The sequence below is a fragment of the Lepidochelys olivacea genome (assembly GCF_965140295.1).
Source record: "Lepidochelys olivacea isolate rLepOli2 genome assembly, chromosome: 7".
NCBI classification, from domain to species: Eukaryota; Metazoa; Chordata; order Testudines; family Cheloniidae; genus Lepidochelys; species Lepidochelys olivacea.
This window is the reverse complement of record NC_140417.1, coordinates 126407078-126432078: the sequence shown is the minus strand read 5'-3', so window position 1 is coordinate 126432078 and position 25001 is coordinate 126407078. Positions and strand designations below refer to the sequence as shown.

Below are 25001 nucleotides of genomic sequence, written 5' to 3'. Positions count from 1 at the left end.
TCATTGGGGATATTTAAGAGCAGGTTAGACAAACACCTGTCAGGGATGGTCTAGATAATACTTAGTCCTGCCTTGAGTGCAGGGGACTGTACTAGATGACCTCTTGAGGTCCAGTTCTTCTAGATGTGAGTTTGCAGCAGGTGGTCAGCAAGCAGGCACTCCTGGGGCGAGACAAGGCCAAGGTCCTGGAAAAATTAATAATACATCTGAGTCTTGTTATGGAAGAAACAGAGGTGAAAGTAAGCCGGGTTGCTCCGGTGCGGCCTACTGGCAAGAGCCTGTGCGCCACAGCAGGGCAGATCGGCTTCCCCAGGTGGCAATTTAAAGGGCCTGGGGATCCCAGCAGTGGCTGGAGCCCCAAGCCCTTTAAATTGTCGCCAGAGCCCTGCTGCCAGAGCCCTGGGGAAGCGGCCTGGGTGGCTCCTGCCGCAGCTACTGCCACGTGTCTTTTAAATTGTCCCTGGAGCCTGCCGGAGCCCTGGGGTAGCTGGTGTCAGGGCTCTGGTGGCTATTTAAAGGTCCCAGGGCAGTAATGGCGGCCAGAGCCCTGGGCCCTTTAAATCGCTGTCCGAGCCCCCCAGCTGCCACTGCTACCCCGGGGCTCCAGCAGGGGGCTTGGGTGGCGATTTAAAGGGCCCGGGGCTCCCACTGCTGCTACCCTCCGGAGCCCTTGAAATCGACAGCCGAGCCCTGCTGCTGGAGCCCCAGGGTAGTGGCAGCCGGGGGCTCCAGCAGTGATTTAAAGGGCCAAGGGCTCCCAGCTGCCACTACTGCAGCAGAGCCCTGGGCCCTTTAAAGCTCCGCCAGAGCGTGGAGCCCCGGGGTAGCAGAGGCAGCCGGGAGTCCCTGGGGCTCTGATGGTTATTCAAAGGGCCTGGGGCTCCGCTGCGGTAGTGGCAGCTGGAGCCCCGGGCCCTTTAAATTGCCTCTGAGCCCTGGGGCTCCCAGCCGCTTCTGCAGCTGGCAGCTCCAGGGTGATTTAAAGGGCCTGGGGCTCCCAGCTGCTGCTACCATAGTCCCAGCCCCGGGCCCTTTAAATCTTGATTTAAAGGCCCTGGGGATGTAAAGGCCCCGCCTCTTCCGGTAGAACCCTAAGTCCTTTAAGTTACTTTCACCCCGGGAACAAGTAAACTTCACAGGTTGGTTTGCTCCCTTCAAACAGATTAGCACATTGACTGAGCCCACAGAGAAAGACACAACAAACACTCCTGTGTTCAGGGAAGAGTCCCAGCGCATTCCAGAAAAGGGACAGCTTTTCTCAAATGCTGAGACCTGAAGTTTCATGGTGCTTGCAAGGGTGTAGTTTGCAATGCTGCAAACCTTTGTGTGCAAAGAAATAGCATTACTTCTGGAAGCCCCAGTGAGATATCTGATGTAAATGGGAATAAGAGCAGGAAGGGCTTGGTGCTGCCTAGTGATGTGCACAATCTTTGCTCAGATTCTCCAGAAATCCTGGGAGCAGTTTTTGGGCTCACAACTCCCCCATTCAATGGCTCCTGTAACCCAAAAGAAAATTGTTAGCAGATGAGAGTTTGAACTGTGGTGAGACCAAATTGTCACTTAATTGAAAATATGGACTTCCCCCCAGCTCCCTTAGACTTCTCACATTATTAGTTTGTCACATTTTACCATTCCCCTGAAATTCTGGCCTTGCTCTTCCCAAGGAGCTGTTACTTTAACCATTTTTTTGGGTTCCTTAGCAGCTGGGTGAGAACACCCCTCTTTCCTCACACAGCTGAGAGAGACATGAGATGGCTGGGATTTTATTGGCAGCTTTGGCAGTTGTTTCATGCTTCCTTCAATTGTGGGTGCTCTCTTTAAAGATCTTGTTTGGATAAATACATGTTAGTGGATCAGACATGATGTGCAGAGCAACACTCGCCCCCAGTGCCACTTGGAGGTTGAGCAGAGGAGTGCAAGTTGACTTTCTTCCAGGCATTCCCCTTTCATAGCACAGCTCTGCTGCGTGGTGGTTGTCCTTTCAGTGACTCAGCCCTCCAGACAGGTCACATTTTCAAGTCCACTCCTTTTGGGGTAGCAGAGTCCAGTAGTGGGGAGGTCTTTAGGATTAAGCAAGGTATTCAGGGCTTCCCCCTTGGGTTGGGGGTCTCATGGTCCTGGACCCTTGTATCTTCATAGTCTTTCCCCATCTAGGTTCCCCCAAGGGATAAACTTCCATAGTTATCCCTCTTGAGGGGTTGGTAGGGGAGCCCGGACCATCCTCTACACTAAGCTCCAATCCAGAGCCCAGCTGAGTCCTGCACCCTAGGTGGCTATGTGGCTGCCTTCTTGGATCACTTCCTACCACTCCCCTCTCTTTCCACAGGGTAAAATAAATATCTAAACACACAAATCAAGTCTCTGACCTTCAAAGAGTCACAGGTCCCTTCTTTGTAGGCTTGGTCAGGTCACTATCATAGAAATGTGGGACTGGAAGGAACCTCAGTAGATCATATGATCCAGTCCCCTGGATCAATATTATCTAGAGACCATTAGTGACAGGTGCTTGTCTAACCTGTTCTTAAAAGCTTCCAATGACAGAGATTCCACAACCTCCCTAGGTAATTTGTTCCAGTGCTTAACTACCCTGACAGGAAGTTTTTTCAAATGTTCAACCTAAATCTCCCTTACTGCAAATTAAGTCCCATTACTTTTTCTCCTATCCTCAGTGGTTAAGGAGAATAATTTATCACACTCCTCGTTGTATGGACATTGTATATTCTTGGAGACACTTACCATGTTCCCCATTCAGTCTTCTCTTCTCCAAACTAAACAAACGCTGTTTTTTCAATTTTTCCTTGTAGGACATGATTCCTAGAACTGTAATAATTTTTATTCTCCCCTCCGGACTTTTTTCAATTTGTCCACATCTTTCCTGAGGTGTGGCGCTCAGCACTGGGCGCACTGCTCCAGGTGAAACCTTATCAGTGCTGAGCAGAGCAAAAAAATTACTTGTGGTATCTAGTGTACTACACTCCTGATAGTACATCCCACAATGCTGGTTTCTTACATTGTTGAATCATATTCAGTTTGCAATCTGCTATAACTCCCAGATCCTTTTCTGCAGTACTCCTTCCTAGGCAGTCATTTCCCATTTTGTATTTGTAATTCTAATTCTGTCCTCCAAAGTACTTGTAACCCCTCCCAGCTTGGTATTGTCCACAAACTATATAAGTGTACTCTCTATTCCATTATACAAAATATTTATGAAGATATTGAATAGAACCGGCCTGAGGATAGGTCCTTGCCGGACCCCACTTGATATTCTCTTCTAGCTTGACTGTGAACTATTGATAACATTCCACACAAAGATGGACTACAGGCCGTCAGGAACAGTATCCCCGATAATGTCACAGCAAACCTGATGGCTGAACTTTGTGACTTTGTCCTCACCCATAACTGTTTCACATTGGTGGACAATATATACCTTCAAATCAGCGGCACTGCTATGGGTACCCGCATGGCCCTACAGGATGCCAACATTTTTATGGCTGACTTAGAACAACGCTTCCTCAGCTCTTGTCCCCTAATGCCCCTACTCTACTTAGCACTATATTTATGACATCTTCATCATCTGGACCCATGGAAAAGAAGCCCTTGAGGAATTCCACCATGATTTCAACAATTTCCATCCCATCATCAACCTCAGCCTGGACCAGTCCACACAAGAGATCCACTTCCTGGACACTATGGCGCTAATAAGCGATGGTCATATAACCATCACCCTATACTGGAAACCTACTGATAGCTATTCCTACCTACATGCCTCCAGCTTTCACCCAGACCACACCACATGATCCATTGTCTACAGCCAAGCTCTATGATACAACCTCTCCAACCCCTCAGACAGAGACAAACACCTACAAAATCTCTATCAAGCATTCTTACAACTACAATACCCACCTGGTGAAGTGAAGAAACAGATTGACAGAGCCAGAAGAGTAGCCAGAAGTCACCTACTACAGGACAGGCCCAACAAAGAAAATAACAGAACGCCTCTAGCCATCACCTTCAGCCCCCGACTAAAACCTCTCCAACGCATCATCAAGGATCTACAACCTATCCTGAAGGACGACCCATCACTCTCACAGATCTTGGGAGACAGGCCAGTCCTTGCCTACAGACAGCCCCTCAACCAATTTGCAAACTAGGTACAATTAACTTAGGCTTGAATAGAGTCTGGGAGTGGATGGGTCATTACACAAAGTAAAACTATTTCCCCATGTTTATTTTCCCTCTCCACCCCCCACTGTTCCTCAGATGTTCTTGTCAACTGCTGGAAATGGCCCACCTTGATTATCACTACAAAAGGTCGTCGTTGCGCCCCCCCCTCCTCCCCCCCCGCTCTCCTGCTGGTAATAACACACCTTAAGTGATCACTCTCGTTACAGTTTGTATTTTACACTGAATGCATCTGATGAAGTGAGCTGTAGCTCACGAAAGCTTATGCTCAAATAGATTGGTTAGTCTCTAAGGTGCCACAACTACTCCTTTTCTTTTTGCGAATACAGACTAACACAGCTGCTACTCTGAAACCTGTTGATAACTAGTTACTCTCTGAGTGTGTTTTTCCAACCACTTGTGCACCCACCTTATAGGAAGTTCTTCTATGCTATATCTACCCAGTTTGCTTATGAGAAGATCATTTGAGACCGTATCAAAAGCCCTACTAAAGTCGAGATATATCACATCTGTTGCGTCCCCCCATCCACAAGACTTCTAGGTCCTTACAAATTGATTGTTTGATTATTTGCTCCATTATCTTTCCGTGTACTGAAGTTGAGCTAACTGGATCGTAATTCCCTGGGTTGTCCTTACTCCCCCTTTTACAGATAGGCACTATGTTTTCCCTTTTCCAGACCTCTGAGATCTCTCCCGTCCTCCATGAATTTCTCTGAGATAATCACTAATGGCTGAGAGATCTCTTCAGCCGGTTCCTTAAATATTGTAGGATGCGTTTCATCAGGCCCTGCTGACTTGAAGACATCTAACCTGTCTAAGCAATTCTTAACTTGTTCTTTCCCTATTTTAGACTCCGATCCTGCCCCATTGGCACTGATGTTCACTGTGTTAGTCATCCAGTCTCTGCTGACCTTTTTGGTGAAAGCTGAAACAAAAAAGACATTTAACACTTCAGCCATTGCTGCGTTTTCTGTTGTTCTGCTATTGCCAGGCCTCAGACAGCAAGAGCTCCTGTGGAATTTCTTCCCAGGAGTTCAGAGTGTAGGTCAGCTCACCTGCACTGTCTGCCTGCCACTGAGCTCCTCAGCCAATCCAAGCTTTGCAGGTGCATTGAAACACAGTTCCCAAACCCCTTCCTCTCCAGGGTACACCCCATCACACATGGATACTGTGTTCTATTATTACTGACATTGTTTGATACATAGCAACAGAGGAATTGCCATACTGTATCAGAGCAGTGGTCCATCTATCTGGGCATTTATATGGCTCACATCTGTGCCTCTTCCCCCTGCTGAGGTAGGGAGAGGAGTTGTTATCTGCATTTTACAGATGGGGACCTGAGGCACAGCGAGTGGAAGGGACCTACCCAAAGCCTGACAGAGAGTTGGTGGCAGAGCCAGGAACTAGAGTCAGAGAATTTAAGGCCAGAAGGGACCACTAGATCATCTAGTCCAGTGTTTCTCAATGACCGGTCTGTGGACTGGCGCCGGTCCCGGAGATCTCCCTGACACAGGTTAGGAAGGCAGCAAGCCGGTCACTGGTATCAAAAAGATTGAGAAACACTGGACCTAGCCTGACCTCTTGTATGTTGCAGGAACGGAACCTATAACCTCCAGCCCAGTGCACTCCAGATACTTCCTGTCATAGCTTCTGACCACAACCAGCGCCAGCTGCTTCAGAGGAAAGTGCAAGAAACCCCATACGGGCCTGTTATGGAATCATATGCCCATGGGGGAAGTTTCTCTCTAGTGCCCATCTTTTAACTGGCTGGCTTATGTTCTGAAGCAGGAAAGTTTAGTATACCCTCTTCTAATTTTAGCCTTTCTAATGTACCCGTGTACATTCATATTCTTGTTATAAATGTCTCATCTTTTTCTGACTCTCACTAAGATCCTGACCTCAGTGGTTGGTATCTTGTGGCAAGGAGTTTCACCGGCTAATTATAAGTTGTAGAAAAATATTTCCTTCTACCAGTTTTAAATGTATTGTCTTTCAGTATTCAGAATGTCCGGTGTTCTGCATTGGTTTGTATTTTTATGGTGCTGTTCCATTCTCTTTGTGGATTATATTGCTATACATTGTATCACATTTGCTGTGAGTTTGTCTCACTGACTTTTTACTTTGCTACATGTTAGTACAGAAATGTTTGATAAATGTGTTATAGAGCTGTGGGAGCAGTGTGGTCACATGAGGTACAAAAGCACTATCCTGTTGGGACATCTCTGGTCCCGTCCCCTTCCTGTAGGCTATAGAGGGACTGTTCTCTTCAGTATTTTTCCCATTGCTTTCTAGCTCAATTTTAAAGGCCACCTGCAAAGGAAAGGACGATTTGGTTAGTGCCCCTTTTTAGCTGCTTTATGGTGAATGCAGGGGCCTGGAATGTTGTAGAGGTTACATTTTTTCCTCTGATACAGAAATTTTAGTAAATGAGGGTTGGGCATTTGACTAGTCCAAAAATTAGTGGTCAGTTGACCAGTCAAATATTGGTCAAATAATGTCAAAAACAGTCAAATATTTTAAAGATTAATTTATTGGAACAGTAACAACAGTAACAAAAAAGAGAGAGGCCAAAGAGGAAAAGAAAAAACAGCCCTCTGAGCGACATAAGTTACACGAATATAAGTGCTGTGCTGTCAGGAGAGCTTTTCCCACTGACATCGCTCCCGCTGCTCGTTGGGAGTGATTTAATTACATCGACAGGAGAACTCTCTCCTGTCAGCACAGAGCGTCTCCTGCTGACATAGCGCTGTCCACACTGGCCCTTCTGACGGCGTAACTTAGGTCGCTCTGGGGTGTTTTTTCACACCCATGAGCGTCATAAGTTTTACTGACAAAAGTGCTGGTGCAGACACAGCCTGAGTTATTTTAACTCAGAAAAATGCAAAACAAAGTGAAGTGAAGCCCTAAAAAAGGGGTGGCACCATCATGCAATCAAACAAGTAGGCTGCCGCCAACATCAGGACATTCTTGCTGGAATATTTGACGGTATTTGACCCTGGTCAAGTAATAGGTCGTCAATTGACATTATTTGATTGGTCAAATTATTTGACTTGCCACTCCTAGTAATGACAAATCCAGACTTCCACAACCTATGTTGCAGGATGCTTTGGATGACCCAGAGATGTGCCTTGGGAACCTTCTTAGCCCTTAGTTGAAGGGATGGGGGTGTTGAATCCTTAACAAAGACCTCTTGTCTCCTAAGTAATTGAGTTTGGAAGGTTTCAGAGTAACAGCCCTGTTAGTCTGTATTCGCAAAAAGAAAAGGAGGACTTGTGGCACCTTAGAGACTAACCAATTTATTTGAGCATAAGGGCTTTCGTGAGCTACAGCTCACTTCATCGGATGCATTCAGTGGAGATGCATTCAGTGGATGTTCAGGATTGAAAGCCCTGACAGGCTGGATCCAGCCCGCGGGCTATAGTTTGGTCCCCCCGCTTTAAGGTAAAGATTCTGTCACAGGTATTTTTACTAAAAGTCAGGGAGAGGTCACAGGCAATAAACACACATTCATGGAAGCCCATGGCCTGTCCCTGACTTTCACTAAAAATACCCTGGGGTGGGAGGAGACTAACAGTCAGAGCGCTGCAAGGGGTTGACCTCCTGCAGCTGCTCCAGCCCCAGGAGGGCTGACCCAACCACTTCAGCGCTTTGGCCGCTGCTTCAGCAGCCCCGGGGCTGACTGCTGCTCCAGCCCTGCCCCGGAAGACGTCACGGAATCCATTACCTCCATGACAGAATCATGTCCTTAGTAATACCCTTTAGCTGCATCCATGTGACACATCTGTTGAACACATTTACACATTCTTCTATTTAAACGGGCTCCAGTTATCCCATCATGAACCACCCTAAATAATTCTTCATCCTCCTTCATGCTTACAGATAGTTATCATGTCTCTCCTCCCTCCCCCAATCAGGATTTAGATGAGTAGCACATAGCTTTGTTGTTCGTTCTGCATCAGTCTGTCCCTGCAGCCCCGAACTTGTGTCTGGTACATGTCCCTGCATTCCCTCAGGTCCCCTGATTTCTTTCTGGTACAAAATTGCCTTCCATTTTATGTGTTGTATATTATTTGTATTGAAGCGTGCCTACTAGACCTTGTTCCACTGTGCTGTGAGCGCTGTACAAACATATAATGAAGAGAGAGCCTCTGCCCCAAAGAGTGTATATGGGAAGGATAAGATGAGACGGCAGGTCGGTACAACAGCCAGACAAGCCATCAAAGGTGACTGATTCTGGTTAGTGAGATAAGGAGCCATCACAGCACACTTGCTCATTGTTGAGTGTTATGCAGGCGCTGTGGCAGAGCTGAATGTTAAGAGGCAATTTGGAGGACGCGATGTGGCTTTGTGGATGTCTGCAGGGAGCTTGTCCTCTGTTTGAGGAGCAGCATGGGAGAAAGCAGGATGATGCATGCTGGAAACTGTAGTCACCCTGTATGCTCTTACTGCCCTCTAGACAGAGGCTGGCGTTACTCTCTGTTGTTGTCGATGCTGCTGTATGACGTTCCTGGAAGCATCTGTTTAATTTCCTGCCCGCTCTCACTCTTGGGTTTCCCCTGCAGCCCACCCACGTAGTTTGATTCTCGTTCGGATGCACATTAGGGTTTGTGCTCCTCGGGGCCACGTGTTGGGCGTGTCTCCTGGGCACACTTGGCCTTTTGGACGCACTAAGCAGGCTCCTTTTTTGAAAATTCTCTTTGAAGGGAGAGACCGAGAACTCTCCAGTGCTCAGGTTTCCTGCATTCTGGCTCGGTGTGTCTATGAACCTGTCCCCGTTCTGTGCGGCCCCTGCCAGCTGTGAGAGCTGCCAAGGCCCTTTGCTGGGTGGTGCGTGTCTTTTCCTGTGTGCTGGCTGTATGGGAGAGCCTGGGATGAGGAGAGACATGCCAAGGCAGTGTTCTGGCAGAACACAAACTCTGCATTGTTCCTGTGAGGTAATTTGCACTTGATAAATAAAGCAGCCCCGTCAGCAGAAAGTGTTGCCATGGCTGGGTTCTCCTCTGCATCCAAAGGCACTGCTGCAGACCTGGGGCGGTTGGGGGAGCCTCTGGCTCGTCTGGGCCCGCTGTTTTCTGAGGTACAGACCCGGGGCTGGGGGTAGCTGCTGGCTGGTCCAAGGCCCGCTGCTCTCTGAGGTGCAGACCTGGGGCTCTGGGGGGAGCCTCTGGCTGGTCTGGGCCCTCCTGCTCTCTGAGGTGCAACCCTAGGGTATGTGTGGGGAACTGCTGGCTGATCCGGGCCCAGCTGCTCTCTGAGGTGCAGCCTTGGGGCGGTGGGGGAAGCTGCTGGCTCGGGGTTGGGGCCCTGTTGCTCTCTGAGGTGCAGCCCCGGTGTGGTGTGAGGGAGCTGCTGGCTGGTCCGTGGCCCACTGCTCTCTGAGTTGCAGACCTGGGGCAATGTGGGGAGCCGAGGCTGATCTCGGCCCCACTGCTCTCTGAGGCATAGTCACTGAGAGGTCCTTTCTGGTCCCCAAGTCAGAGGATCCCTTCCAGTTCCTCTCCTGAGGGCTCAACGGCCGTAGGTTGGGATGAGAGGAATGCTCTGCTCAAGCTGCAGGTTCATCCCTTGGGCTTGGGCGCGTTACAGATGCCTTTAGAGAAGACCTGTTGGATGCAAAATGGAGCTGAGTCAGACGGGGGGGTCTCAGCTTGCAGAGTCATTTCCAGCAGCACCCCTGAGTTGTGCGGCCCGTTGCAAGCAAGGGGAACTGGTGCAGTGTGTGCATGTGCCCACCTCGCTGGGTGTGTTCCCAGGCATGTTTCTGCAAGGAGGGCTCGGGGCCTGGCCCATGTTTGCATTGTGTATGTGGCCGTTTCAGCACCAGTCTCCAGAACGCAAGCTGGGGTCTCGCTGCTCCCTCCCCGGTGCCAACCCCAGCCGCTGGGAGCAGGCAGTTTGGGGGCTATCTCAGACTGTTTTGTGCTGGCACCCTTCCTACAAGGGGCACTGTGGAGCCGCATGGAGAATAACTGACGCTACAGGCCGTGGGAGCTTTCATCGTTACTGGCGTGTTCCACTCTGTACAGGACCCAGTCTCAGCCACCTCTGCCCAGAGATCACAGTGTATAGTACGTGTCAGGGGACTATGCCAGGCCAGGCCACGAAGGGCACACAGGGGGAACGACAGGGCGACATTTTCCTGTTGGTTCCTTGAAGGTATTGTGAGTGGGGAGAGTGATTGGGTGGACTGGAATGGGGAGGGAAATCCATGCCCACAGCTCTTACTGGGGAAATGAGTGGCAGTGCCCTCTGCCCCCCTCTGTAACTCTGATAGGGGGTTGGTGGTGCCCCGTGGCTCTGGCAGTGTGCGGGCGGGTGTTGCAGTGACCCCCCCCCTTGCTCTGGCAGTGCACACAGGTGGGTGTTGCAGTGACCTTCCTCTCCCCCGTGGCTCTGGCAGTGTGCGGGCGGGTGTTGCAGTGACCCCCCCCTTGCTCTGGCAGTGCACACAGGTGGGTGTTGCAGTGACCTTCCTCTCCCCCGTGGCTCTGGCAGTGTGCGGGCGGGTGTTGCAGTGACCCCCCCCCCTTGCTCTGGCAGTGCACACAGGTGGGTGTTGCAGCGACCTTCCTCTCCCCCGTGGCTCTGGCACTGCGCGGGCGGGTGTTGCAATGACCCCCCCCCATGGCTCTGCAGTGGGTGGGTGGGTGTTGCGGCGCCCTGTACCTCTTCTGTATGACTGTCAGAGGCAACGCCATGTTGCTGCTACTGTTTATCTGCCTGCAGGTCCCGCAGGCAGCGTGCCCAGTCCGGTGTGTCAGGGAAGCGGTGAGCTTCCTCTCCCGCCTCTTATTTCCTTTCTGACGGGAATTAATTTCCAGCATCTCTCGCTGCTTCTTCCCCATTATCTCCCCCTGAGTTCAGCCCAAGTGCGCTCTCTGGCACCAGGGTCCAGAGATACGGGACAGGACAGCTAAAGCACTGCGAGCCATCCTTGCTGCAGGGTTTCAGCTCCCCCTTGCAGTGAGCTCTGATCCCTGTGGGATGAGTGAGTGCAGGCATGGGGACCCCTATGCGGTCATTAGCCCGTTTTCCTCGGGGAGGGTTTACACCACCCTCATTGCTCTGTCTGTCTCTCTGGTGACTCTGTGCTCATTGCCATGTATTTCAGCCTGAGGGACTGAGTCTGTCTGTGTCCTGTCCTGCAGATCCTGAGCAATGGAGGCTGGATCCGTGGTGCGAGCTGTCTTTGATTTCTGCCCCAGCGTCTCTGAAGAGCTGCCCCTGTTTGTGGGGGACATCATAGAGGTGCTGCGGGTGGTGGACGAGTTCTGGCTCCTTGGGAAGAAGGAGGGGATCAGAGGTAAGAGCTAAAAGGTGCTGAGCAGGATCCACAGAGATGGAGGTTTCCTAGGATCAGTGGTTCTCACCCTGTGGTCTGTGGACTATGTCTAAGGCTGTGGTCCCCAAACTATGGGGAACACCTCCTAGGGGGCACGGAGGAACATTTTGTGGGGGGAGCGGCAGGGCCCAGGCCAGCCCCAATGGGGAAAGGGAAGGGCGCACCACCCAGCCCCGCTCTCCTCCCAGCCACAGCTGCAAGTCCAGCTGTGGTCCCTGGCTCCTGGCCCCAACCATGGGCCCACTTCTGGCTGCAATTCCCGACCCCGGGCCTGCTTCCGGGCTCCTGGCCACAGCCACAGCCCTGCTCCTGGCCCCAGCTCCTGATCGTGGTTCTGGGGAGGGTGCGGAACAGGTAAGGGGGGACATGGACAAAAACATTTGGGGACTGCTGGTCTGAAGGGGTCCATGAAAGCCAGACTGAAAACTGAACAGAATTCAACTGTAGGTAAAGACCATAGATTTCCAAAGGGGTCCACGCCTCCATTCAAAATTTTTGGGAGTCCGCAGGTGAAAAACAGTTGAGACCCACTGTCCTAGGTAACTTTGGGTAGGTCAGTTACCCCATCTGGGTGCATTCCCCCTCGGCCAAGGGCCATTCTGATGGCGAATGCGGGGGCCAGAGCTGTTTGACCAGATCCTGGAGTCTTCTCTCACTTGGGCTGTATCTGATGCTCAAAATGTTTTCCCGTCAGCTTCATGTTGAGTCTTAAACAGTCCTTGTTCTTGTTTGTTTTTCAGTAGCGCTGAGTGCAGATAAATCCTCAGCAGGTGGGAGCTAGGTGCTGTACAACACATAGTGAGAGAGACAGTCCCTGCCCTTACAGGCCTACTGGACGAGGCCATGAAAGGGTGGGAGGGAAACAAAGGCACAGAGAGGGGAAGTGACCTGTGGGTCAGTGGCAGAACTAGAAACAGACCCCGAGTCTCCAGAGCTCTGGTCCAGTGCCCTGCCCGCTGGGCCCTTCTGCCTCTCCATGACAGTCTCTTCAACATCCACCTATTTCTGCTCCTGAAAACTCCCTCTCCCACGGGCCAGTATCCGGACCTGTCTGGATCAGGATAGAATGTGATTTCATTGGGCTCCTGAAAAGACATAAAGAAAAATTGGAAGCTCCAAAATTCCCATAAAGGGCCATTTTAAACTTTTGTAATCTCAACGGCTCTTTCTCGGTGTAATAACAATATTGAGAGAGCATTCAAGCTCTCAGTCAGATGGGAACCAGATCACCTCAAAATGTGATGATTGTTCTCGTCTAGTTACAAAGTGGGCTCAAAACAACCTTAGAATAGGACTGGGATTGCAGCCTTCGGAGAGGCTACTTCGCCTCCTTTGTAACAGAGCAGAGACCCAGAGTCCTGGTCCTGTAGCTCCAAACATGCAGACCTCTGCCACTTGGGCTAAAAAACAAAGGTCGACATTAACTCGAATCTGCAGAAGAGCCCTTTTCTTCTCTCTAGGCCTCAGGTGGCCAACAGAGGGCAATATGTGTGCACATGCATGCACACACAGTCAGCCTGCTCCTGCTTCTACTGACATCACTGGCCCCAAACCAGCTACAAGGAAAGTCACCACAGCTACTTAATCACAATATTTTTTCCCCTGGGCCCGCATTCTTAAGGAGATATGGCTGTGGAGAGTGTGAAGGGGCAGTAACCAGGTGTGTCCTGCGAGCTCAAAGATGAAGAAACAGACAAAAGTCAATCAGGCTAATTCTTAATGACTTGTAACTGAAAAACCATTTGAATTTCCTGCTTTCTCTCTGAGGATATCTGGCTATTTTCAAACTAATTTTCCAAACCAAAAGTTATAGGGGGCCTAAAATAGACCTTTAGAATGGAGAGGCTGCAACCTACCCATAATAATACTTAACACGGTATGGAAATTAATTAATGAAGCCTCACAATTTGGTGTAAGACACAGCAGGATTATTATTTCCATCAATGGGGAGGGAGACCCAGGCAGAGAGCAGGGAACAGACTTGGTCTAGGAAGTCAGCAGCAGAGCCTGGACTAGAACTCGGGTGCATATTAGGCCACTGGCACTGCAGATTAAGGATAGTGACACACTGAATTACACTGAATTGGGAAGAACCATGTCAGGGCGTCAAGAGAGCATCCAGCTCATTATCCCTGTGATTCTTCCAGAAAAAAATATGTAAGCCCTACTTTACTGGTTACCAGAACATCTGCACAGGGCAGTTTCCCTCATCATGGTAATCAGCCTGTCGCTATCTGAGCCATATCTCACCGTAGTATCTGAGTACCTGGCTCAACACTGGGGAGATGCTGCGAACCTGTCCTACGGAATTGCAAACTATCGGTCCAATATATGTAGGGCCCTACCAAATTCACCGGCCACTTTGGTCAATTGCTTGTTCATAGGGTTTTTAAAATTGTAAATTTCATAATTTCAGCTGTTTAAATCTGAAATTTCACGGTGTTGTAATTGTGGGGGTTCTGACCCAAAAAGGAGTTGTGAGGGGGTTGCAGTATTGCCACCCTTTCTTCTGCGCTGCCTCGGAGCCGGGCAGCTGGAGAGTGGCAGCTGCTGGTCGGGAACCCAGCTCTGAGGGCAGGGCCGCCACCAGCAGCAGCGCAGAAGTCAGGGTGGCCGGGTATCGTATTCTGCGCTGCTGCCTGCAGAGCTGGGCCTCGGTCAGCAGCCGCCGCTTCCTGGCTGCCCAGCTCTGAAGGCAGCAGCGCAGCGTGAGGGTGACATGGTGTGGTGTTGCCATGCTTCTGTGCTGCTGCGGGCGGGGCACTGAAGGCAGCACAGAAGTAAGGGTGGCAATCCCTTGATCCCCTAAAATAACCTGGCAACCCCCTGCAACCCCCGTTTGGGTCAGGATCCCCAGTTTGAGAAACGCTGGCCTACCCCATGAAATCTGTACGGTATCGGGTGAAAGCACACGAACGACCAGATTTCACTGTCCGTGACGCGTTTTTCATGACCATAGCGCTTTGTAGCTTCCAGCCTGAGTCTTGCCATCTGATCTGTGTGTGCAGCACCCCAGGGGGCAGGTCCGATTGCAGGATTGGGGCCTCTTTTTATAACCAGTGCATCCTGATCCTGACATGGGGCTTCCCTGTCATAAGACAGAAGATGGAGGCTAAAGGTTATATGTTTGCTTTCCCTGTCTGGGTGTTGGTGACAGTGAGATCACAGTACGCATCCGATGAAGTGAGCTGTAGCTCACGAAAGCTCATGCTCAAATAAATTGGTTAGTCTCTAAGGTGCCACAAGTCCTCCTTTTCTTTTTGCGAATACAGGCTAACACGGCTGTTACTCTGAAACCAGTGAGATCACAGTAATTCAGATGGGCTGCTCATTGCCCTGGGGTATTGGTTGGTCTGTTGGGCATGCAGGGTGGAGGGTACTGTATTTTTCTTTAAAAACTAATAAAGAACAACATTTTCAGAAATCCTCAAGAGCGCCTGACTTCCAAACCCATGGTCATTCCTGTGGTCCATGGGGCCAGCCAGAGGGGATCCTGGGGAGGGGTGGGACTCTTTCCCACACAGAGGAGGGAAGAGTCTGAGTGATGGTGGGGCCGGAGGCGAGGTAGATCCCGGGGGAGGCTGGGTGGTGATGGGGGCGGGGTGGATCTTAGAGGAGTTGGGAATGGGGGACACAGTCTGGGCCCCTGAGAAAGGGGTGACCATGTGCTGACAACTGCTTCTCGTTCTAGGGCAATTTCCCAGCAGTTTTGTGGAGGCAGTGGATATTCCCAGTTTGAAGCAGGGGGAGAAGCTGTTTGTCTGCACCAATGACTTCACGTCCCAGGAGCCAGGGAGCCTGTCACTGCAGAGAGGTAACCTCTGCTCCCTCCCTTTGGCTCCTGCCCTCCCGCTCCCCTGTCCTGTCACTCATGTGCCTTGGGAAACAGAGGGAACCTAGAGCAGCTGAGAAGGGGTTTCCTAACAGCTGTGGATTCTAGGTCCATAGGCTGCTTTGTGCTCCTGCCCCTGTGCACCTGCGGGGCTCAGGCCAACTTTGTACCCTGTGTCCTGAGTTCTGCATGTCCTGCCCCTGCCCCCCAATACACATGCGCTGCACTGGGGTGGCCCCCCAACCCTGGTGTCTCTGTGGGGCTGGGCCAGTACCATATACATGTGCCGCAGGTGCCCCACCACTGCACTCTGCATGGCTGGGCTGGCGAAGGAGGTGACCAGGCCTGGAAGGGGAGTGGGGAAGGACTCAGAAATTGCCATCGGGGTGAGTCCTTGACCCTGTGTTTCTCATTCTCCCCCCAGGAGACATGGTGATCCTGAGTGGCTCCCCAGCCTCCAGTTGGCTCCAGGGTAGAAGCTGCTGGGGCTCCAGGGGCTTCTTCCCATCCTCATGCGTGCGGGAGCTTTGCCTCTCGCCCTGGGGCCGCCGGCTCTCTCAGAGCACTGTCCTGAAGGTGCCTGCTGACTCACTGGGCCAAGCCCGAGCCTTGATGAGCCTCTCTGCTCAGCTGGAGGAGGAGCTGGACTTTAGGGAAGGGGATGTGATCACCATTGTCGATATCCCTGAGCCTGGCTGGTTCACAGGGGAACTGGGAGGTCGAAGCGGGATTTTCCCAGAGGGTTTCGTGGAGCTGCTGGGTCCCTTGAGAGTGACAGGTGGCCCAGAGGAGCTGGGGCCCTACGAGCATTACAGTGTTAATGGCGTTGCAGACATGCCCCCCCAGGAGGAGGGCGGGCAGGAAGGGAGTGAGAAGCCACTGGGCACGTATGGCATTGCACTCTATCAGTTCCAAGCGCTGGAGCCCCAGGAGCTGGATTTTGATGTGGGAGACAGAATCCAGATTGTGGGGGCACTGGAAGATGGCTGGTTGGAGGGCTTGCTGAGGGGGAGACGTGGCATTTTTCCTCACCGGTTTGTGAGGTTGGAGGGCTCTGCTCCCTGCAGGGAAAAGAGGGGCACTGGGATGTTGCAGGAAGAGGGCAGCTGTGGAATGGCCATCCATCAGGACCCAGCAAGTGCCTGCGTTGGGGCCCTTCCCCTGCAAGGGGAAGAAGGGGAAGACGTGAGTGCCTGGGGCTCACACCATGTTGAAGGGAAGTCCAGTACAACTTTGTCCCAAACACCAGTGAGGTCAGAGGATCCTTCTGATGTTGGGGTTGGACAGTGCAAGTCTGCATCCTTGGAAGGGCACCCTCCCAGCACAGAGCTCCAGGGACCCCTTCCCAAGGACACAGTGGGCTCCCTCCCCATTGACTCTGCAAAGGCTATCAATGGCATTTTCCCTACCCCGCAGCTCCCTCCCCAGCCAAAGAGCAGACCCCGTTGCCAAGCAGTTGAATTGGAGCCCAGCCAGAGCCCTGGGGCCTTGCAACGGCCCTTGGACATCCCTGCTTCACCAGAGAGGGAGGGAGAGAGTCCCAGTGTGCCCCCATGGGCACCATGCTCCCCCCTGCACAGTAGCAGGAGCCAAGTCTTCCCTCCTCCCAGTAGCTGGGCTGCAGCAGAGCCCGGAGAAGGTCGGAGGAGCACCCTTTTCCAGGACCTGGCCAGCTGGGTGGAAGATCAAAGGCAGAAATCTAAATCCCGTTCTTCCAGCTTCAGTGGTGCCCATGAGGGCCTGGATACATGGCCTGGTGCCCGAACAGACCGGCCCTCGCCCATGCTGCATGGAGACAGCTGCACTGACCTCGACTCCAAGCTGACAGAGCAGCTGGCACAATTTGAGAAGAGCGTGACTAGCTCTGGAGCTGAGTCAGACAAGAAGGTCTCCCGCCACTTCTCCATCCTGGACTACAGTTCAGAGAAGGACATTGTGTGTGGCTCCCCAGAATGTGCCCCCCATTGGAGGCTGCCAGAGAGGAGGAAAGGCCTAAGGCCTCCACCTCCCCGCCCCAATGCCCCAGCCCGAGCCGTTTCTCCCTCCTTCTCAGTGCGGCCCTCCCGGCCAGCCCCTCTCCCTCCTCCAAGTAGGCAGAGGAGGAACATGGCCTCTCCACAGCTTCAGCACAGGAGCCAGCCCAGGCAGGAGCCACAGGCAGAGGCGGGCCAGGGGGATTCAGCTGGGGCAGCTGCACGTCAGTGCCCCTTTCTGCTGACAAGGATCCGGGAGGTGGAACAAGACCTGGAGGCTTATGGCAAGACTCGAGCTGAGCTGAACTCGATGCTAGAGCAGCAGCAGGATGAGCTGGTGAGATCAGAGACCCTGGAGAACCTGGATTTCTGTGACTCCAACATCAAAAGCCTCAACGCAGAGTTGCAGGAGCTGAGAGGTGAGACTGCAGCAGCCCTGGAAATCAGGGTGTGGGAGGTACTGGCCCTTTCTCTGTGTCACAGGGGTCCTGGCCGCTGTGGCAACTGGTTCCTTCTCTTTCCTTCTGAGTTCTGAAGTTTGTCTATTTTTGTCAGAGTTGTTCTTATACTAATTTTCATTAATTAAGTTCTCCCAATGCCCCCTCCCTGTTCCCCCATCTCCTCCCCCTCTTTTGACACCCCCTTCGGTCATCCTTCCCTGTGTCCCTCAGACTCACCTTCTCCACTGTCCACTCCTCCCCTTGTACTGCTCCCCCTTCACACTCCTCATCCCTGTTTCCCTCCTGTCCTTCTCCCCCTCCATTGCCCGTCCCCATCACCAGTCAGGGCTGTTGCTGGTGCTACCCTGCCGTGCCCCCTCTCTCAGGAATAATATGGTCCCTGTATCCCACCCTCTGTCCCCTTGTCTGCTGTGGGGGAAGCAGCAGGCCCAGAGTTGCCTTAGAGGCTGGTGATCTCTCCCTGGAAACAGCAGATCAGACAGTGCCTGTGGAGAGAGAGGTGGCAGCTTTTGGCCAGCTCTGGCACTAGGCTTGCTGAAGGACTCCTGCCTGAGATGGAGCTCCAGAGCCATGGGAAGTTGTGTTCCGCTCTGGACCTCTCCGTGCCAGACAAATCAGAGTATGTAGAGAAGAACAGTGAAGCTGAGCTGAGTTAGTGGGAAAGACTAAAGCAGGGTCCCATGCACCTGCCATTCTGTGGAGTCCAGAATTTCAGCTTCCATTGGAAAAAATAACTCTCCGATGCTTACGATGGTCAAGAAAAGCTTAAACATGTGACCTGAGAGTAACTGGTGCAATGATATCTGCCTGAGTTTGCAAAGAACCTGTAACAGTTGCTCTAAGAGGGGAGACCTTCCCAATTTCTCTCAGTGGAGTGTTGTCTCTGAAACATAAAGATGGTGAGTTAAATATCAACATTGTTTCACTACTGACCATTTTAACAGAAACATCTGACCCGTGTGGTACTCCCACACAGCACCTCTCTTTCCTTCCAGGTGCCCCATCACCCCCATTAGTGTTTCTACAATCCAGCTCTCTTAGCAGCACAAACCATGGGCCCAGCATACGTTAGTTTGGATCCACTATCAGAACAAATAGCACGAGAGCTGCTGCTGGGGGGGGTCTGCATTCTTTACTAAATTAATTACAGATCTCTATTCTATCTTTTAAACGAAGCTGCCACAAACCTCCTGTTGCCGGGCTGCAGAATGCAGGGTTCTAGTTGCAGAATTTAGGTTTGTCTGGTTCAGAGCACATGGGGCCTTGATTCAAAGCAAATAAATCCATGTAACTCAGTTGGGGGAGAGAGGATAACAGACTGCAAAGCACTGGAGAGGGAGAGATGATTTGGTGTGATGCTGAACCCGAGGGAATATTCCCTGTTGGGGGATGCATCTGGCCAGGGCACTGTTTCCCCAAGGACGAGGTGAGAGCCCCACTGCCCTGGAGAGGGGAGGGATCTGGTTGAACCTGTGCCATGGCAGTGACTGAGACTGGAAGATCCTTCTCCAGAAGTACAGTGTTAGCCCCCTCCTGATGAGGGACATTGCTCAAGCTCAAATGAACCTGGAAGAGCCTGTCTGGACCCATGACCAGCACCTGCCGTGTCAGAACTGGGTCTGTCCTGCAGAGGGAGGCATAGAAGGGAGCCCCTGCAGCCTGGACCCAGGCCTCTCCCAGGTGCTCAAGGTCAGCAAGGGAACACCTGGCCCTTCTGATCACAGAAATTACCGAAATCCTCTGGCAGGTGCCCTGGCCCGTGGTCCTTGGATTCTAGCCCTTCTTGCCAATGTCCTTACAAACACCTGCCCCAGCACTGACCACCCCATCCTGGCACAACTGTCAAGGTGGTGGCAGGGAACTGATTCCAACAGCTCCTGCCTCTGCTGAAGCCCTATATCCCTCCCAGCTGGGTCTAGGCCAGGCCATGGAACCAGAGCCATGCTGGCCACACTGAGGACCGATGACCTCCTGACAGTGGACACACATGATATGCCGAAGCAGCTGCTACTCAACCTATTGTCCGCCTTGGCAGTATTGCTCCTGAAGTACTGTTGACCGGCCTACCTGTCCTGCCTGGGCAACAGAACTGCGCTGCGTGGGCCTTGTTCATTCCTTCCCAGCCGGTCCCACACGGTGCTGATGTGCAGCTGTCGTGCTCCTCCTCTCTCTGGGTATTTGGCTGCGTTGTGTCCCTCCGGGCTTCTGGAAACCACTCCCAAAGGTGGTGGTGTCAGCAATATGCCAGTAGAACCGCCGTATGGATCCTTGTGTCCAGAGCAGACCCCAACATCTCCCCGGTAATGCAGGGCCAGAGGAAGACTGTAGTGTGCCTGAGGAGCGGCTGGGCTAAACCAAGTCTAGGAAAGACCTAAGTTATTCCAGTCAGAATAAGCAATTGCTCTGAGGAGCTGTTAACCACCTCCACCTCTCCTCCGTAGTTACTGTAGTACCCAGACTGACCCTGTCTCAGTAGTCATTAAAACCATCTCCACCTGGCAGGCTGATTCTGTCCATTCTTCTTGAATGAAGACCAGGCCCTGGCAGCTGACATGTTCATCACCTCCAGGCTGGTGGCTGCAGCTCCTCTGCCTTGACAAGAGCAGCCCAACCCCTAAGTAGAACGGGCCGGAGAAAGTGTATCACACTGGGGCTTTCGTTAACGTGAACACCCCCTTTTACCCCAAACACCCTGCCATCCTCGAACAAACAAAAACCTTGAAACAAATCAACCTTAAAAAATAAAAGTAAATTAATATATTTACAATACAATACAATAAAACAACCCAAACCCCTCTCTGAGGCAGAGTTTTCACCCTATAAAGAGAGAAGAGCCAGAGACTCCGTGGAGTCCACTGGAGTCTCTTCTTTTGCTGTCAATTCGATGTGGAAGGCACTCAGATACTACAGTGCTGGGCAGCAGATACCACTCTCAGGTGGAAGATGATAGCTTTGCAGCCCACTCTGCCAGATCCAATGCAGGACTGAAGATTGCAGATGAATCTGAAGCAGCCTGTCTGGCCCCATGACCAGCACCTGCCATGTCAGAACTGGGTCTATCCTGCAGTGGGAGGCACAGAAGGAAGTCCCTACATCCTGGACCCAGGGCTCTCCCAGCTGCTCAAGGCCAGTAAGGGAACATCTGAACCCTATGGCTATGTCTACAGCAGCACTTTTGTTGGTCAGGGGGGTGAAAAACCCACCCCCCGAGTGACATAAGTTTTACTGACAGAAGCGCCGGTGCAGACAGCGCTATGTCGGCGGGAGAGCACTCCTGCTGGTCTTTGGGGGTGGTTTAATTATGCCAGCAGGAGAGCTCTCTCCCATCGGCATAGGGAGACCTTACCGCAGTGCAGCCGGTACAGGTCTCTAGTATAGGCATAGCCTTAGTGGGACCTGTTGAGAAGGAATGAACATGGCCCACCTAGCACAGCCCTGTTGTCCCCCGGCAGGCCAGTAGTCCTTCAGGAGCAATAATTCAAGATGGATGACATGTCAAGCAGTAGCTACCTCTGTTCAGTTGGAGAGGCTCCCATTGCCTCATAGACCAGCCTGTAGGTGAAGGGCCACCCACCATGGCAGGAATGACCCCCTGCGATGCTGCATTAGTTGGAGCTAGATGCAGACCAGAGTGAGCAGGGCAGAGCTTACTCCAAGCCGCCCAAGGCTTTGGCCACCTCCCAGGGTAGGGCAGGAGGAATCCTGGAGAAGGGCCCAGCCTCGTTCAAAACGTTCCCTTTGGGAAGCCAGAGCAGGAGAAAATATGTCAGTCTTTAACGTGGAGGAGGGCAGAGACTGTGCCTAGAACGGGGCAGCTCTCACTGTGTGTGACTGACGGCCTGTGTTGGTATAGCTTACGTCACTCAGCAGTGTGAAAAAACACCCTCCCGAGTGACCTAAGTTACGCTGACAGAAGCGCTGGTGTGGACCGTGGTATTTTGGTGGGAGACGCTCTCCTGCGAACATAGCTGCCGCCATAGCTATCATGAGGGGTGGTTTAATTATGTTGACGGGAGAGCTCTCCGCCGTTGGTACAGGGTGGCTACAGGGGAGGCCTTACGGGGTGCAGCTGTGCTACTCTAAGGTCTATAGTGTAGATGTTGCCTTAGATGCTGCCCAGTTCAGTGCTATAACGACTGGGGGCGACATGTTACAGCAGAAATCCCGGTCAGCCCTGCAGGAAGAGCTTTGTGCTGCCTGGTTGCTCCTCCTCTCTGTCCTGGCAGCTGATGACTCTGCTCTGTGGGTGAGGTAGTTAAGGAGGAGCCTCGGGCAACCCCCTGGAGTTTGGCAGGGGAGAACTAGGGAGAGCCCTGGGGAATATGTGGGAGAGGGTTGCTACCCTCATTTGTGGAGGGCTCCACAGGAGCTAACTGGTCTTTGATTTCCTCTGGCCCTGCTTGTTTCTCTTTTTCGGCAGGGGGGCAGGGTGGGGTGCGGGTGTGTGCTGTTCTCAGCATGAGGCTACCTCACACCCCAGTGCCAGCTCCTCCCTGCCTCTGAGCAGCCTGCAGGGCCCTGCGGAGAGGTCGCTGGCTGCCGCCTTCAACATAACAAAGCAGAGAAGCCGGTTTGGGCAGGGCAGGCCCATCCAATCCGCAGCCCCAGCTCACAGAAGGCTGGTTACTAATTACCTCGGGCAGCAGGTGGGAGAGGCTGGAGCTGGCTGCTGATTGGGTATGAAGGTTAAAGTCTCACAAGTGAATTTCAGGCAGAGAGTTTCAGAAGGGAGCGTCAGGAGTTACTCAGGAAGAGTCCTGGAGCGCTGGAGAGAGGTGGTTGCAGGCCGGGCCCTAAGGCTGGGCCTGGGCTCTTGGAGCTGACCAGGGCTGGGCACTCTGCACGCCAAGAGAAACATGTGCACTTACCCCAGGGCAAGAAACGGGGCCGAAGTTCCAAAGCAGGAGCCCAGGCTCCTCAACTGGGAATATGAGGACTGCAGCATTCTGAAGAGAGGGAACATCACTGAGCTGGACAAGCTCTGCAGAGACCATGGCTGGAATGACAAATACAGAGGAGAAGGGCAGTATGTGGACTCCTGGTCACTGGACAGAGAATGTGGGCCTTATAGGAAGGGAGAAAGCCAGTATATGGAACATGGGAGAGTAGATGGGGACTACAGGGATTATAGGAAGGGAGAAAGCCAGTATATGGAACATGGGAGAGTGGAGCATGACTGCAGGGATTCCAGAAAGGTAATAAACCAGTATAGGGATGATGAAGACTATGGGGATTATAAGAAGGGAGTTACTCGGTATATGGATCACAGGAGAGCAGATGGGGACTATGAGGATTACAGGAAAGATTATACCAAGTATATGGACCGTAGGAGAGCAGATAGCCAATATAAAGAGGATGAAGACTATGAGAGTAATAGAAAGGGAGAGATTCCGTATATGGACCACAGGAGAGCAGATGGGGACAGAGATTCTAGGAAGACAGAAAGACAGTATAGAGAGGATGTAGACTATGGAGATCATAAGAAGGGAGTTATTCTGTATATGGATCACAGAAGAGCAGATGGGGACTATGAGGATTACAGGAAAGATGATTCTAAGTATACGGACGGTAGGAGAGCAAATAGTTGCTATAAAGAGGATGAAGACTATGGGGGTTATAGAAAGGGAGGTGTTCAGTATATGGACCACAGGAGAGCAGATGGGGACAGAGATTCTAGGAAGGCAGAAAGACAGTATAGAGAGGATGTAGACTATGGAGATCATAAGAAGGGAGTTATTCGGTATATGGATCACAGGAGAGCAGATGGGGACTATGAGGATTCCAGGAAAGATGATACTAAGTATATGGACCATAGGAGAGCAGATAGTTGCTATAAAGAGGATGAAGACTATGGGGGTTATAGAAAGGGAGGTGTTCAGTATACGGACCACAGGAGAGCAGATGGGTATAGAGATTCTAGGAAGACAGAAAGACAGTATATCAGGGATGTAGACTCTGGGGGCTACAGGAAGTGGGAAGGCCCGAATATGGGCCTCAGGAATTTAAATGAGGACTTTGAGCCCTGTAGGAAACCCAAGAGCTGTGTTATGGATTGTAGGAATCTGGCTGGAATCAGTGAAAATTGTGAGGTGTCTAATCTGGGGCCAGAAATCTGGAGCAGAGAGCCCAGGACTTGGGATGTGGAATACAGTGGCTTTGGGGAGCCAGAGGAAGTGGCCACAAAGCATAGGCAGCTGGATTTGGAGAGTTTGGGAAATGGATACTTAAGGAAACATATGGAGCATTCAGACTGGAGCCGGACCTGGGAGCGTGAGGCCGAGCGAGCAAGTGGTGCAGAGTCCTGGCAGCGGAACAGCTGTTACAGGCGGACAGCCCCGAGTGCCCTGAGGCACTGCGAGTTTGTACGGACCAGGAAGGAAAAGCAAGGTACAAAACAGAATTGGTTGGGAATTAGCTTGGGACACTGTGCGTGTAAGGGATTTTTGTGCTCCTCCTCATCCCAACACCAGAGCTCCCAGTGAGACTAGCCCCCTGCCATGAGCTGTAGTAATACATTGCACAGTGAGAACAGCCTATGAGTGAATTACATTTTCAGTAGCACATTACAAATGTTAAATAACCATCACTGAGAGTCAGAATCATTGCCGGAGGCAGGGGGAGGAAGGGACTTTTCCCAGAGTTACTGGGTCAGATTCAGAACTAGGATTCAGAGTAGCAGCCATGTTAGTCTGTATTCGCAAAAAGAACAGGAGGACTCGTGGCACCTTAGAGACTAACAAATTTATTTGAGCATAAACTTTCATGAGCTACAGCTCACTTCATCGGCTGCATCTAGGATTAGAACTAGGATTAGAACTCAGGAGTCCTGGCTTCCAGCCCCCTGCACAGATTGCTAGACCACGTTTCTGCTTTTCATTTTTTTGGTAGGTCGCAAGCTATGAGCCTGCTTTGTCCATCCCTTCTAACCTTTGACTGACTCCTGGCTGCATTCAGCTGGTAGTGACTTGTGACTCGCTGAGTATTTAATCTGATAATCTTCCATTTCTATAGTGCTTCACCCTACTGGTTTCCAGCCTGCTTCAGTAACTGTATCTAGGAACCACGCCCCAACTCTGCCATGCAGCCCTCCCTGGGTGGAACCTGAGAGCTATTTAGCAGCAGTTCACAGCAATCATGCTATGCAGCAGTTTGAGATAGGAAGGGAAGAAAGATTTTGTATCCATTTGGAAATGTAGGGAGGGCAAATACCA

General features: G+C 51.8%; 1 protein-coding gene across 4 annotated transcripts in view; it reads left to right on the top strand.

The window, feature by feature from the left end:
* DNMBP (dynamin binding protein) overlaps nucleotides 1–25001 on the top strand; it is an 80936-nt gene that overhangs the window by 16864 nt on the left and 39071 nt on the right. For 2 of the 4 annotated variants that reach the window (XM_084634409.1, XM_084634408.1), the window contains exons 2-4: nucleotides 11331–11485; nucleotides 15216–15338; nucleotides 15781–17748. In XM_084634409.1, the coding sequence (XP_084490535.1) occupies nucleotides 11341–11485; nucleotides 15216–15338; nucleotides 15781–17748 (2236 nt within the window). In that variant the 5' untranslated portion in view covers nucleotides 11331–11340. Of the gene's footprint in view, nucleotides 1–11330; nucleotides 11486–15215; nucleotides 15339–15780; nucleotides 17749–22510; nucleotides 24178–25001 lie in introns of those variants that run through there. The other 2 variants (XM_084634411.1, XM_084634410.1) reach the window with 2 other exon arrangements.